Source organism: Helicoverpa zea, chromosome 27 (assembly GCF_022581195.2).
Source record: "Helicoverpa zea isolate HzStark_Cry1AcR chromosome 27, ilHelZeax1.1, whole genome shotgun sequence".
NCBI lineage: Eukaryota > Metazoa > Arthropoda > Insecta > Lepidoptera > Noctuidae > Helicoverpa > Helicoverpa zea.
Window position 1 is genome coordinate 6,118,678 of NC_061478.1, and position 16,837 is coordinate 6,135,514.

Here is a 16,837-nt window from a genome sequence, read left to right on the forward strand (position 1 = left end):
TTAACCAAGCTAGTTAAAAACTACCTATATATGCTGTAATTCCATCGGAAACCAAACGAAACCACAGGAATCAACTAGCTACTAATACCTGCAAACAAAGTAGAGCTACCATCCGTTCGTACTAACCTAACTTTTGACATAAATAACCCAAGTCTTAGGGGAAGTCGGGGGATAAAATATACGGATTTATTTAATACATTCAATACTAGACTCTTGCTGTGGATTCGGTCGATATTACTCACGGTTTTTGAGACAAATAAAAGTAAACTAAGATGTTGGTATTAAAATAGCCTATTCTATAAAATATAGACTTACAAAGCACTTATCTTTGGAATTCAACATCATCATCTGTCTGGCCTTATCCAACTATGTTGCGGTTGGCTTGCAGTCTAACCGGATTCAGCTGATTACCAGTGCTTTACAAGGAGCGACTGCCTATCTCATCTCCTCAACCGAATTTGTAAAACACTGGTACTCAGCTGCATGCCATTAGACTGGAAGCTGACCCCAACATAGTTGGGAAAAGGCTCAACAGATGACGAAAAGAATCACCGTTACCAAACCAATAAATTAAAGGCAATTTACAATTCCAATTATAAACAAATAACAAACAAACGAACTCGTTATATCTTTATTATATTTATACAAACATATTTGACAGGATGGGACCAATATTTTAAAAGTTCAAGCCGTAACTGGGCACAGGAAAGTCACGTACGGCCAACAAGCCTAAGTATTTATTTATTTATAAAATCGTCACTTGAGCACGATTTTCTATTTATTTTCTGTACCTACATGTAAGTTTAATGCATTTATAAGTTATTGAAAGGTTTAATTTTGGATGTATGAGTGTTGACTTTTGCCCTTTGTGTGGGAGAAAATTTTTTCGATAGTTCATTTTATTTACTTACTAGCTTCCGCTCGCAGCTTCGCCTGCGTGGTTAATCCAGGGTACCACCTATCTACATACCAAATTTCAACCAAATCGGTCCAGCCGTTTTTGCGTAAAAGGATAACAAACATACATCCATACATTCTCAAAAACTTTCACATTTATAATATTAGTAGGAAGTAGGATATATTAGTACCTATCTATTAAATACTTTTTGCCCATTGAACAATGGCGGACTTAACGCCTAACGCATTCCACTAGTCTACGTTTGGGTGGTAGAGAAATAGTAATTTTCCGTCGGGAATATACTTTTCTTCAAATTTTTAGCCATTTCAATATCATTTACATTCTTTGACTGGACAATGAGCACGAAATATTTCCACGCATAAACCAAAATGCACTTTGCAATGCATTTATATTGCAGAGAATCGAAAGATATTGTTCAATATTCCATATTATTAATACCACTAAGTGTTAGAGTGGTACTACCACCACTAATCCTTACCCCACCAATCAAAAACAAACATACAATAAAAATAATACAATTGTCAAACAGAGAAAAAACATGGCGGTTCGCGCCAAAATTTGACAGATGCGTTCATGACATTATCGTTGGACAAACAACGCCAAATGTTCCGTTCAACGCAGTAATTGTTAATTATCATATTTATAAGCTTAGCGGCGGACTTTGATGCGATAAATTAGTTATATTAACGTTAGATAAATAAATAGCGTTAAGTGGAATGGTGTTTGTCATTTGATTAATTAAATTGTTGCTGAATTGATTTGTTTTATTGCTGTTTGTAGTTGGTCTAATTGGATATGTTTTAGCTGATATAACTCTGATTCACAAAGTTTATTACCTATAAGTTATAACGATACTCATGACTTTGACAATTTTGTAAGCGAAATAATCCCTGGAGTTCATTTTGAAACTTGTATAATGACACTCATTTAGAGCTCCCGTAATTTTTAAATTACTTTGATTTTTTTTTTCAGTTTTATTTTTTCTACTTGAAAATTTATTCACAAAATATTAACATTAATTGAAAAAAAAAAACATATATAAAAGGTGTTGATTTGCATTTGTGCCATACTTCAGGAGGAGGACATAAAATACGTAAATAATTGATTGGAATTACAGTTAACGGGAAATAGTTAATATGCGCTGCTTTTTATGTCATAGTATTTCATTTGATATTGTTTCCACTTTTAATAATCAGCCGGCGTCCTGTGGAAACTAGAAGTAGTTTCTAATATATCAGCCAAGTACTGAAACAATTTTATACTTTACAGCATAGAGACACTTTTGCATCGATATTTTTTTAGACAGATGATAAGCAAGGGAGAGCTTAATATCTCTCGAGCTTTTTGCCCAACTATATAAGGGATGGCTTCCAGTCTAACCGGATGCAACTGAGTACCAGTATTTTATAAGGAGCGACTGCCCATCTGACCTCCCTAACCCAGTAACCGGGGCAAACCAATACAAGGAAGAGCGTAACATCCGCTTTTAAGCTCAGCAGCAACAACAGCCTCCAAGGTCCAAAACGAATCCTCTTTATCTTTTTACTGTTACAGCCTTTTTATCGTCCCACTGCTGGGCTGCGGCCTCCTCTCACACGGAGAAGGATTGAGTATTAATCACCACGCTTTCTCAATGCGGATTGGTGATTTCAGACTTTCTAGTCCAGGTTTCCTCAAGATGTTTTCCTACACCTTTTTATCAGGCATTGGTGTCTAAGATTACTTAGAAAGTACATACAAACTTAGAAAAGTTGCATTGGTACTTGCCTGACCTGGAATCGAACCCACACCCTCATACTCGAGAGGTTGGTTCTTTACCCACTAGGCCACCACGACTTTTTCTTGGTCTTTATCTTATTACTACATATCTAACCACATCCCTCTTCCACCAGGAGCTCCCCACGCTCTCCTCGGCAAGACCCGGAGACCACGCACAGCCTTCACGTCGCAGCAACTCCTGGAGTTGGAGAAGCAGTTCCGCATGAACAAGTACCTCTCCAGGCCGAAGCGGTTTGAGGTGGCCACTAGTTTGATGCTCACGGAAACTCAGGTGAGCTACCAATACCAGCTATCTGACTTGATTAATATTGTAAAATAGATTGTCAGTTATGTCCCTGCTATGAAGGAGTAGCAACTTCATGTATAGCATTAAAAAGTAGCCTGTACCCTACCTTAACAAATGGGGTATCTAAGACTTAAATAATTTTTCAAATCGGACCAGTGGTTCTTGAGATACGCGTTTAAGTAAACAAATGAACTTTTTAGCTTCATAATATCGAGTCTAGATGCGAAAGTGATTTAGTTTTTTGTGAATTTAGTTATGTAGTTACACGTAATCGCTGCATCGATTCAGATAAAATTGGCCATGAAGGTGCCCTGTAATTTAGTACTAGTTTAGTAGTACTAAAATTTTTACATATGTTAGCTGATTACTAATAAATGCGATAAATAATTAATAACCAGTGTCACCAAATCACCAAAAACTCAAAATAAATAAAAACTACACACACAACATTACAAACGCACACAACCTCGCCAATTTTGACATTTATTTTGGCGCGAACACCTGTCAACATGGCGGGTTTATGCTTACAAATGTATGTCAAGATTACAAGGGTAGAATCGTAAACGTTACGGCTTGCAAAGGTTTTAAGATTAATCTCGCACCCAAGGGGTGCTCTTAGACATTTATACGATATTCACACCTGTTTGGATTTGTAGAGTTGTATGGTTTTATGGCGTAAGGGGTAGAAATATGGCGGTAAAGTGGGGTGTAAAAAAGACACCGTTTTTTACAGTATGTGATTCGTGTTAAATCTATACCGTCTTACCACAAAAACTTTTAAACGTCAGTTTAAGAATTGTCTAAAAAAATGTCAGATTATGACGTTGACATATGGTTCATTTTGCTGCCACAATTTCTTTGAACAAGTGTAAAACAGATGTTTAAGTTTTTGTAGTAAGGCCAATAGCCTTTAACTTTCCGGGGCGTGCCGAAATCGATTTGTGGGTTTAAGAACCTTTCACAAAGAAGCCTGTAGTCTGAGTATATTCTGTATTTTCTTAATCACAAATTTTTAAAACTATACATTTTTGTCAACAGGTAAAAATCTGGTTCCAAAACCGAAGAATGAAGTGGAAACGTTCAAAAAAGGCTCAACAAGACTCGAAAAACAAAGAACCACCACAGACTGAGGACAAGAAACCCAAAGAATTGCAAAACGACCAAGAAAAAGCGCCACTGGCGGGAGATTTGACAGCTGTCAAACCTATGTTGGACAGGGACAGAATTATCGCGCTAGAAAGAGAACGGGCAATGGCTGCTGCTAATTTTAATTCGAATTTGGAAAATAGGCGTGGTTTGGTTGTTATGAACCAAGATGGCGCCCGCCCTATGGATATGTTTAGGCCTTACGTGGTATGAGAGTAAATTAACTTTTAGGTTTTTTATTCGTTAGGTTTCTAAGGTAAATGGACAATTTGTTTTTGTATTTATTTGTTTTAAATTATCTCCTAAACCAGTAAGGTTAAGGCGTTGGTACTAGAGGCTATACTTACTCGAATTTTTGAAATGTCACTCTATTTTGATTTTTGCTTATAAACCACAGAGCTACTAACCACAGTTTTGACAGCCACGAAGCTTCCCATTTTTTGGGTTATTCCTTAAAACAACATAGCTGGCCGGGCTGATTTTTTAAACAAGTTTTGTTGGTTCTCATCATCCTCTTCCTGCCCTTATCCCAATTTTATTTGTGGTCGGCGCAGAATGTTTTCTTCTTCCATACTCTTCTGTCTGCCGTCATACCACAAGTAACATTCTTTCTAGTCATGTCGACTTTCACACAATAGATCCATCGTTTCTTGGTCCGTCCTTCCACCATTATAGTACAAATAAGATTTTGTGGCTTCAAACTTCAAGATAAAAAGAAAGAATGACTTTTCCCGCTCAAAATGGAGTGACATTTATTTTTTCGGGCTAAAAACAAGAATGGTAAAAACGTATACTATAGTTAAATAAAACTAAGTTAGAATACATTTCCTAGTCAAGAATAGTGTATATTTCTACGTTTATTGTTAAATTAATGAATAAATTGTGTAAATATAATTTAGTGCACGTAAAGACATTTCTAAGAATTATTTTTTGGAGTTTATTTTATAATTCAAAAAAAATATTTTCAATTATATTGTCATTGTCAGTTCAAATAAAAAAATATCTTCAATAATGTGTCCCACGTTGGGTGGCAGAATTCCTTAAGCTTAGGTTTCCTAGGAAAGCGGTGCCGTCATATAGCGGCCGTAATATTACGGACGCAAATAGACGGTCGTCTTTACGGTGATGAAATGTGGATAGTTCCACGGCCGTTTTAACACACCGTCATAAACTTTTTTTTAGTTGTACTATACTTGCTAACCTGTTTTATTTAATATTTCTCAAATTTCACGACACCAATTTTGTTTTAGTTGACTTTTTCTATAATCTTTACTTTTTATATTATTTATTGCTTCGTGGTTACGAACGAAATCTATTAAAATTTCGTCGTCCTCGCTGCTCCAAGAGTTGGAACTCATTTTTTACGCTGTTCCGAAAAAAAAAACACTAATACGTATTAAAAAAGCTTCACCGCTTTCAATAAAACGTTCACCAAACCATCTGACACCGTCAAGACGGCCGTCATGCAAATGGCGGCACCGTTTTTTGAAGTTACGGTGTACGTTACCGCTCTCTAGGAAACCGCCCCATTTCGTTTACATAGACAACGTTCAATTGACGTCATTCACCGCTGTATTACGGCCGCTATATGACGGCACCGCTTTCCTAGGAAACCAAAGCTTTACAGAAAATTGACAGATCAAAAATAGTATCTAACTTTTCATCTAACTTTATTTCAACCACAAGAAAATGACTTCTCAAAATCGTCAAGTAATTTTGATCAATATATAACGGGTTATTTACTAGATATTTTATACACTGCTATATAAATTAAATATTAGGTATATGGACCGATGCTTGCCAAAAAGTATACAATTTAATGATTGGTAAATATTATTTAGTTAAAAAAATACAATGCAGCTTGGATTAGTACAGACTTCATTTCATTCATTTTTATTAATAACAAAGAAAAAAAAAACACTTCATTCGTTTGATGAATTTATTTACGTGGTGCTTTTTTGCACACTTTTATTAATAAGAATCAAGTCATTATTAAACTATTATTATTTAATGTAGGTAATTTATGTGTGTATACTAACAAACGAGACATCTTTGAAACCAGTATTATTATTTTAAGTCACTAACTTTTACCGCATTTTGTAAAAATGTAATTATATCTAGCTGTAGTTTATTATAAGATATAATATGGTCATACTGATAAAGTGCAATATATATACGACACTCATTTCTGTACTTAAACTAGCTTCCTCCCGCGGCTTCGCCTGCATAGTGTTCGGTTACATCGCGTTTCCAAGAGAATTCTTCAAAATTAATAAAAACTATCCTATGTTCTTTCTCAAGGTCAACTCTATCTCTGTACCAAATTTTATTAAAATCAGTTCAGTGGTTTAGACGTGAAAGCGTAACAGACAGACAGAGTTACTTTCGCATTTATAATAATTAGTAGGGCTAATAAAGAGGAAAAATTATTGTTTTAACATTATTTTGTTTTTATTGGTTCGATTATTTAAAAATTATTTCACTATTGTAAAGCCACACTCTTCCCGAGTAACATAGACTATATTTTATCCAGGTACAGGAAGTAGGTCCGTGCGGGCAATACCGCAGAGAACAGCTAAGTTATTTATATTTAGTAACTTTTATATTTCACATATACCTATTTATGTCATATTTATCTCGAATACGCCAACACAGATTCATATGAAACTTTGCAAATAAATTGCTTAATTATAAAAAACCAGTGAAAATTAATAAACAGTATGACCATAGCCATATAATTTAAGTTAAAATTGTAATTAGCCTTAAGATCGCTGTAACCAATGACATGAATAGCATTTAATTAATATAATAATTACTATTAAGGTGTAAATTACGTTTCTACATGGAGTCGTGTACCATAATAACATGATAATCGTAATAAATTATTATATATGCAAATTATAAATAAAGATATAGTTGATATGTTGGAAGTTGACGTTTTATTTCTATCAAAAGTACAGCCAAAAAGTAAGAAATAAACAAAAAGGACTAATGTGACCATATTCCATAATGTTGGCGGGTCTTTCCCAAAATAACTTGAAAAGGAATCACAAACGCAAGAAATTACCAGACTTGCCATTAGATCATAACTTAGAAAGTTAACCGCTCAAAAGACATGAGGGGTTTAAATTCTTATGTAATTCTTTCAATTTAATTACTTTTTTCCTCTACATTTGGTTAATTGTACATTACATTACACGTTGTACTTGTATGAAATCCTTAAAGGAAAGTTGTATGGAATCGTATCATAATCGCGTTGTTTCTTCTATATGTTAACTACGACCTACCGACCTTAAAGTGGGAAACCTAAAATCATTCACAATATTTTTATACCCTTTAACTTCTTCAATCATTTGTCACTACCGATTCAAAAGAACATGGAATCCGCCACCCCATCATGGAGCAACACTGCAACAGTATTGGTTTGTATGAATAAGGTAAACTACTGAGAAGAAAAAGAACGTCTAATGTATTGAAATCTACCAGGGTTCTATTCTATTCTATTTTTGTTTCTGGCAATCAATGCCGTCGATATCGATGTAAATCTACCAGGGTTTTTACTTTATATACCTATCAAGAGGTTAAGCAACACTTAGTGTCGTCATCGTCAGTCCGTGATTGGGTAGCCTATCGATCATAACAAGTTCCTCAGTATTTCGGAAGGTACTTCATTATTGAACATCGTTACCCTTCGCTACGAGTAGACAGAAGCCAGAAAGTCTGACCAATATTACCGGCAGGTATTTGGTTGCCCAGGAAACTCGGTTTCAAAGGTCAGATAGGCAGTCGCTCCTTGTAACACATTGGTACTCAGCGACATCCCGTTAGATTGGAAGCTGCCCTAACATAGTTGAAAAAGATTAGACAGATCATACATAAATAACCGACCGAAATAAACATACTACATCCACTTGACACCGAATGCAAAACGACCGAAAATTTGCTTTTGTAAAAAGTGTTCAAACAATACTAATATTCTCACCCAATCAAGAAACTACAATGACCTACAACTGCCACCAAGTCACTACCCACTAGTTCCTACAAACAGCTATACATACATACAGACAAACAAACTACTGCCACCAGTAGAAACAGTTAAATAACATGCGACTGGTAACGGTTCGCTTACATCAGTAAATTAAGCCGACGGGGGTGGAGGGAGGGGTGTAGGGTGACTAGGATTTGGTTGAAAAAATAAGAATTTTTTGGTGGGATTTTGTGGGTTGTGAGCAAAAATGCTGTAGTTGAAGTAAGAACCACATGTATAAATTGGATGTGTATTTTTTATTTATTATGTTTTGTACACACTCGATAGAGAGACACAGCAAGAAAAAATGAATTTAAAGAGGTGAAAATCTTATCAATCAAATCAATGATAGGGTAATTTTGATCCTAGTGCAAGAACTATTTCCCTCGAGACGCTGGTAAAACTGTGAGCAACCGAAAGCTTCCCAGAAAAAAAACGTGATAATATTCGTCTATATTTTTACAGTTATTCTTTAATCTACAAGAAATGAATACAGCCTTCAAGCAAACCTATACAATTGTTAACTCGAAATATAACTACCACCATATCAAAAACCTAAAAAACAATAACAGGATTATCCCACTCTCTCCTTAAACATGCTCCCCCTATATTCTGAAGTGATGTTGGCAGCATAAATTGGTGTGGAAAAACTGAGCCTCTCTGTATGCCGAGCTCGTCTGAGGGGGGGTAGTGGCGTCTCGCTCTGTGCCTGTTATGGATACCGGGGAGTATTCATAGTGTGGGTTCTGTGGGGTATTTTTGTATGATTTTTTTAATATAAAGCATGTTTTGTGTAATAAGCTTTGTAGTTGAATAAAGTAGCAGTATTTGTCACATGACAGACATTGTGAAGTAGATTAGAGAAACCTGCTTCAATATTAGGTATTACAATGAAAAATAAATAAACAGTGTGAAAAGAAATGATACAACATTTTAGACCGAAGTACGCGAAGCAGTCTCTTGAAATATTCTAAATCCTTAAGAAACAAAGAACGCCTTCGCGAGAAATCTCAACCAAAACACTGAAAACACACGAACTGGTGACGAACTGTCCTAGATCCCCTGCCCTAGATGTATTTTAAGGTACTTAACTTTCTTGCAATAACCTTTCTTAGAACCTTAGAAAAAAAACAAATTGAGAATACTGGTCTAAACTAAAACAACAAGACAATTTTGTCGTAGAAAAATATACGTAGCCCGTAGCGTGTAGCACGGAGCCGTAACAAATCAAATATGCTACGCAATACATTAACTTGTACCCAAGTAAAATCACAGTATTAAAATAATACATATTTTTACAGAAACTTGTGTGTCCAGACTATAAACTCTTCTCCTGGGCGTGTCTGCAGTGATTGATGACTTTTGTTTAAACAACTTACCGCTGTTTGCAGCCACCGATACCCGCGTCGATAACTTCAGACGCCATTTTTATTGTCTATGTTATCTTAAAAATATTGGATTTTAAATAGATGGTGTAATATTGATGTCTATTGCTTGATAGCAGGAAGTGTGTATGATAACCAGGCTCAAGAATTGTCGTGGAGGTCAGATTAGTATTAACAATTAACAGAACACAGTAAACCATTTAATACATTATAACCTCCTTCCGTTTTGAAAGTCGGTTAAAAACGCTGATATGCAGGAAGACAATACAAAAATAGGTGATTATAAAAGACGTGACAAGTATTTAATAATTTGGAAGTACATACCTACTGATTATTGTAGGGCATTAGCACTAATGACCATACTTGTGTTAGCTTATTTTAGCTGCTTAGTTTATAATAAATTAACTTCTGAAAGCGGTTTTCCGTCACCTTGATAAAAAGCAGCCTACCTAATATTTATTCTGATGTAGATATAAGCCATATTAATTCAAGTTTCACATCCCAAGGACACATTAGGACTTCTAACATTACCTATTTATAATCTATCTCCTTTCTAAAATAACTATGGTACTCAGTTATCCACAGATCTTCAACACCAAACAGCGCTGACAGTCGCAAAACTGTAGCAAGTAGAAGCGCAAATACTCACAGTATCAACAAATTCTATCGGAATACAAAATGGAGAGAATATCAATATTTGATATTTGGTATTGTAACGACACCCCACCGGCGATGGCCGATTTCAGTTCCCTTTGCCGCGTATTTTTGACATTGACTTATTTGACAGTTCGTGTTTTTTATTTCGGGTAAATAATCCCGCGCATTTTTGACATTTGTGGTATTTGACAGAATTTTTATTTGGCACTAAGTAAGATATTTACAGAACTAGTATTTTACAATTATATTTACATTTTTACAAAAATAAAAAAGGGGAAAAATTAAAACTAAGTATCAAAACATTCATCCGCATCGCTGTCAGTGGGGATCGTGCCCAAAAGGCTGGCTGCATTGCCACGCTGGATGGCAATGCATATCCTTTGGCCGAAGTATAGGCCAGCCTTTTGACAGAATGTTTTTTTTTTGGTGGTGACGTAAACAAAAAAGTAAAAAATAAGAGTCAAAAGGCTCTACCTGCCTCTTCTTTAGCCTAGAGGAGCCATAAGCCAAAGCCCAAAGGAAGTTCTCAGTCTGACTCGTATGTATGTTTGTGTTTGCGCGATTACCTCAATTTTGGTTGAACCGATTTTGATACGGGTTTCAGCGTGGTCGGACTTACATAGGTTTTTAATTATTTTTGAAGATGACTTTTTCCACTATTATATTTTATTCCGATATTATTGCTTTTATTTTTGGGTTTCTTCGAATTTATGCTCGACTGTTCGGCTTTTTAGGGGTGTTAATTTTTGAAGTTTAATTACGACCCATAAATATTGTACATATAGGTATCAAAATCTCTAAATCCACAGCCAAAGCAAAAAGCATCAACTTCAAACGTGGCCATATTTTAAAATAACTTTGATAATATTTGCAAACAATTTGGTCTCTATCTCCCTGCCCTTACGCTTAAAAGGACATCATTAACTCGCACGATCAGTTTTTCTCTGAATGAAAATGGCGGATTTTTCACGAAAATTACCGGCTGCTGAATGAGATTTTCATTTCGCAATAAACGCATTGTTTGCCAAAATAAATCTTTTGATTTGGACAGGTTTAGTTAGAATACTTTTTATCAACACACCACGCGGGCGAAGCCGCTGGCGGAAACTAGTGTATAGATAATTGTGCTAAAAGTCATATAGATTATTTCCTTGTTGATCGGTTCAGTAGTTTCGAAGCTTTTAAGGTTGGTACAAAAAAAATCCTCTTTAGTATACTTAGATAGAGATATACAACGAATATTAAATCTTCAAGAGCTCCAAAAATCATTTTTTCCATCCCACAAAATAACCGAAAACCCCGATGTCCCAAAAAAACCGTCTCCCAAAAACAAAAGACATTACACCAACCGCAAACAATCAAAGACAATACGGACGATATTTTTAAAAAAACAACAGCTCGTCACGTAGCTCGAAGGCGGGAAGACGGCGGCCGTTGATTGGTGCAAATTGAATTTGGAATCAAGTAGCGGGGCGGGTGGGGGGAGGGGTGTTGTCGTGTTGGCGATCGCTCGCTGATTGCCCGTTTGCGGTGCGACTGGAATAATGTAGAATGGACTTATTGTTACGTTGGTAAATTATTTTGTTCTAGTTTTTTCTTTTGGTTGAAAACTTGCCCAAATGCCGTGGATATTTTTGGACCGTATCAAATAATGGTGTCTTGTATCGATAAATGTTGCTGCTTACTACTCATCTCTTTAATTACAATCTGGCCAAGTTATGAAATGTTAGCTTCAAGACGTTTTTCCTTGTTATATTATACTTATTTATAGTTTATGTACACGTTACAGCCAAAGTGATTAAATATATACTTTACATAATGACTAGTCATTGTATATAATACCCAAATTGACTAGACAGTGCGATAGATTAATCACTTTATCTGGATCTAATTCATAATAGCTGGTCAAAGTTAGCCAAAGTAATAAATATGGTATAATCGTCTGACTACTTACTAATTCTTAGAAACGGCTCAAGTTATTATTGACTCTTTTTACGATAAATCATCAAATGATTCCTCCCACTGTGGGAGAGCAGCGTGAGCCACTCAGAGAGCGTCCCAGTACCTCTCGCCCCGGACCTTGGCTTGAACCAGGGCCGGGCGCGAGAGGTCGCCGCTGCCGACTGCCTCGACGAGGACACGGCGGTGCACTTCCCGGGCAGGGCACACTCCGGGCCGTCCGTACAGTGGCCCGAGCCACACTTCAAAGAGGGGAATTTTCGCTACTATTATGGGGTGCACTATGCTAACTAGCCTTTTTCGAATTATATTAAGGTCAGCTACCAGGCACTTTAACAATCACGTTAACATGAAATAATAATCTTTACCTACTTGTTTTATTACATTATCTAAGTCTATGGAGATATTATACAAAATTGCTAGTTAATGTGATTAATTCTGTGTCAATTATCACTTTATCCAAATTGAGTAGATATTATAAATAATAGCTAGATAATATGTATAATATGCGGGCTTATTACTTTGGCTGTAACATACACACAGAATACAGACAAGAAGAAAAATAGATCACGTAATAGTAGGTACATAGGCACAGCTTATTTCATGAGAAATCTCTTCCGCAGGCCCGTTATGGGACAGCTAGAATAAGAAGAGATGCAGATAGAGTGTGTAAAAAAGAAAAGAAGTAGGTAATTTTATATAATTTAATACATTAAATACAGGCCCTCTTTGTCTAAAACTAACAACTTTATCACTGAAATATGCTCACAACTAACGTTAAGAATAAAACTTTTATGAATTGTCACGAATATTCCCTCATACAAATCTCAATATCACAGGGTATGTCCACACTATGACTATCACGTACAACGGGCTGTATCCAGTGTTCCCGGCATTCAACATTCACACTTCACTTAACTATGGTATGTTTCACCACTGTGTCTATGTACGTAAGTGTATATAAACTCTTTTGTAGTGTTGTACTGAGAAATATAGCTTCTGATCGCGTTGGCAAGAGAATAACTTAGGTATAGATATTATGTAAAAGCAGGTTTACTGTAATTCACAGGATTATCGAAAAGGTATTGAGTAGGTACCTATTCGAATGGAGGTCCAGAAAAAACCCAAGTTCGAGTCGGACTCGCTCATGAAAGGTTCCGATCCATTTTCATGTTTATTCTATGAAATGTTTTATTCTTCTTATTATTAGTATTAGTAATTTTGTTTCAATATCATTTATTTTTTAAATACAAAAATATATATAGTCGATACCTATTGTGTAAATAAAAGAACTTATCTAAGAACTAGCTTCTGCCAGCGGTTTCACCAGCATCCCGTGGGAAGTACTTCCCGTACCGGGATAAAAAGTAGCCTATAGCCTTCCCCGATAAATGGGCTATCTAACACTGAAATAAATTTTCAAATCGGACCAGTAGTTCCTGAGATTAGCGCGTTCAAACAAACAAACAAACAAACTCTTCAGCTTTATAATATTAGTATAGATTAAAAGATTTAATAAGTTCATAAGTTTAAAGATAGGCGATCTCACTGATACCTACTGGAATTAAAGCCGATTCGCATTCCAAACCACGCCCTAAAACCAAAACTCTTATAAATAAAGCTATAAACAGATACTAAAACCAAATAAAACACAGCTATAAATAAATTAATTCCTTCTAAAGGCTGGACAGAATTAAATCACGACTAACGCCATCTAGCGACGGGTCTCATGAATATTACATGAGCCGGTCACCGCTAGATGGCGCTGTTACAAATTTATCGGCACTTTTATTGTTACGACCACTTTGGCCGCGTTTCGCGGGCTTTTAGCTAAATTAGTCTCATTACTTACATACTACGTTAACATATTGCTGTTTTTGTTGTTTGTGGCGATTCAAGCGCTTCACTTTGCTAGATATTGTTAGGAATGTTTAGCTGAAAAGAAAACTTGGTTGCAAAGTTGACTTAGGTACCTCATTTTGTCGTCAGTAATTCAGGTATAAGAAAAACGCTAAATTGTGTCTACACAAACTTAAATACCACTATGAGAATATTTTACAAAAATAATTTATTTATTTCTGACACTTACGCGCATTTAAAAACAAAACTACTTTTACGGATTTTATCGCGGTTATATTAATCTATACTAATATTATAAAGCTGAAGAGTTTGTTTGTTTGTTTGTTTGAACGCTCTAATCTCTGGGACTACTGGTCCGATTTGAAAAATTCTTTCAGTGTTAGATAGCCCATTTATTGAGGAAGGCGATAGGCTACTTTTTATCCGGGTTCGTGCAGAGGTTTCCACGGGATGCGGGTGAAACCGCTGGCAGAAGCTAGTATTATATATTTAATTCCGACGTTTCGGATCCTTTAGAACAGCATTCATCACGGGCAGGCTTATAGCACATTATATACAAGGTGTTGATCGTCTTGATATTTTAGTTACAAAGAGCTACCCTACATTTTGGTGATTATTGACAACCCGATTCTGTATCCGTAGGTCTAGCAGTTTTCGGCTTGGATTTGGATTTAATAGTTTCTTCACTCTTCATTTTATTCTCAATAGTTTATTATAAATATTTCAATAATTTTTGAGCATAAAATCATCGCTACATCCTTGCTACAGCGGCTAAAATCTCAAAAACCCTCGATAAACACAAACAAATCGCACAGATAACATTTGCCATCGTAATTTGGCTAATGTATCATAAACCTTTTTGCTTCATCTGTTTCACTAGGCTGAGTGGGCAGTTACCGTTGCCTGTCGACGCGGAACAAAATATGCGATTTGTTTATGGTTGTAGTTGATCATTTTGGCGCGTAAATTGTGTGGGGATAAGCTGAGCGGGAACTTTAAATCTTGATCTATTTGTCGTTATTATTGTAGATTAATTTCGTTTTGTTTGGCAGATGCCAAATTATTTTTGGAAAATTAAATCATCACAGATTTCCCGAGCCCTTTCTCCTGACTCGGGGTCGGCTTCCAGTCTAACCGGATGTAGTGAGTACCAGTGTTCTTCATGGAGGGAGCGACTACCTATCTGACCTACTCAACCCAGTTCCCCGGGCAACCCAATACCCCTTGGTAACATTGGTTATCAGACATACTGAGTATACTGTCTTCTTACCCGTAACGACTGCCAAAGATGTTCAATGAAAAATTAAATACTTACAGCCATAACTTATCTCTCTTTATTTATTTTAATTGCTAATGTAATGTAAAAACGTCTGTCTCGTTCACAGACGATTTGACAAACTTTTAACCAGCTATATGGAGATAGCATGGAGTTTTTATGTAAATCCGTCCTCTTTACCAGAGCGGTGGAGGTTACGTATTTCAAATTCAGTGTGCTGGGATTTCTATAGAGTTGTACAACTAGTGGTGACTTATTTATGCTAACCGAAAAGATGCGATCAACTAAAGTTTTTAATTAGGTTTGGCCCATGGATGTATTCTTATACTGAAACTTCTCTTTGCATCAGAAATATCTTTACCTATCTATATACATAATATAGAAGAAAGTCATAATAGTTACCTAAGTACCTACAGTGTTTGGCTTGGCTATGCTACGATTTGGCTGAAAATTGCTTGAAAAGTGGCTAGACCCGGGGGAAGTTCATACGATACTCTTTAAATTTATTTACAAATTTTTGTACACACACATAATAAAGAAAGATGACAGGAAAGAAAGAATTTACAAGGGTAATGCTTATTTCTAAAGAAATCTCTTCCAGCATACCTGCGAAAAGAAAATGAGAATAAAAGAGATGAAGGCAGTGTGTAAAAAGCGAAGGAAACAAAAATTAAAATGGAAATTTCTTAAATATAAATATGTCCCTACCTGTCTTATTTTTTGCTGAATAAGTGTTATCTTTCTATCGAGAGGATTTAACAACTCTATATACTTAACCAAATTTAATCTGTATAATGTTTTCCGATTTCCAACTTGACTTGTGGCAGGCACTTACAAACAGCAAACCTATACATACCGTTAAAGCAAGCAAAATTTAACCTTATATCAACGCAGATTGGAACATTTATTAGTTATCGATTGCAAATAAAAGTTGGTAAACGATTTTTCTCAAATATTTTAATGGCGGTCGAAAGCGCTCGCAAATCGGCCATATTGGATTGGTTTTCCCGCTTCTTTCGTATTGATTTGAATTCGTTAAGTTGTTATTTTCATTGGTTTGGTAATTTATTTATTTATTTATTTTTTTTTTTTATTTATTTATCCTTGTTAGTTGCATAAAATATGTTGTTTGTTTTAGAATTGATTTAGAACAACGATTTAGATAGGTAATTATGTACATTTACATGTACATTTCATGAGTCGCGCGCGAAAAGGCTAAGGCGGCCAACTTTCCGAAAACTGAATGCGGGACTTAACCTTTCGTGAAAAGGGGGGGGGGGGGTGCATTGAAAAATGATCGGACGGAACTGATAAAATAAAAACCGTAAGCAAAAATCTATAACTTAACCTATCAATATCGTGTCACAGCGTGCACTATTGTCTTATTTTCAAAGAGATTATAAGTAATCTGTGTGCGTGCGCGCAGGTGGGTGTTGTGTAGAAGCGTGGTAGAAAAATAGGGATGCGGGACATGCGGGACGCATACAACGTTTTGCGGGACTATTTTACTAATAATTTCAAAACGGGATTTCGTCAAGCATTG

General features: G+C 35.8%; 1 protein-coding gene across 2 annotated transcripts in view; it reads left to right on the forward strand.

The window, feature by feature from the left end:
- LOC124643314 (homeobox protein Hox-D5) overlaps positions 1–5,165 on the forward strand; it is a 29,778-nt gene extending 24,613 nt beyond the window's left edge. For both annotated transcript variants that reach the window (XM_047182247.1, XM_047182248.1), the window contains 2 exons: positions 2,812–2,969; positions 4,023–5,165. In XM_047182247.1, the coding sequence (XP_047038203.1) occupies positions 2,812–2,969; positions 4,023–4,343 (479 nt within the window). In that variant the 3' untranslated portion in view covers positions 4,344–5,165. The remainder of the gene's footprint in view (positions 1–2,811; positions 2,970–4,022) is intronic.
- The last annotated feature ends 11,672 nt before the right edge of the window (positions 5,166–16,837 follow it).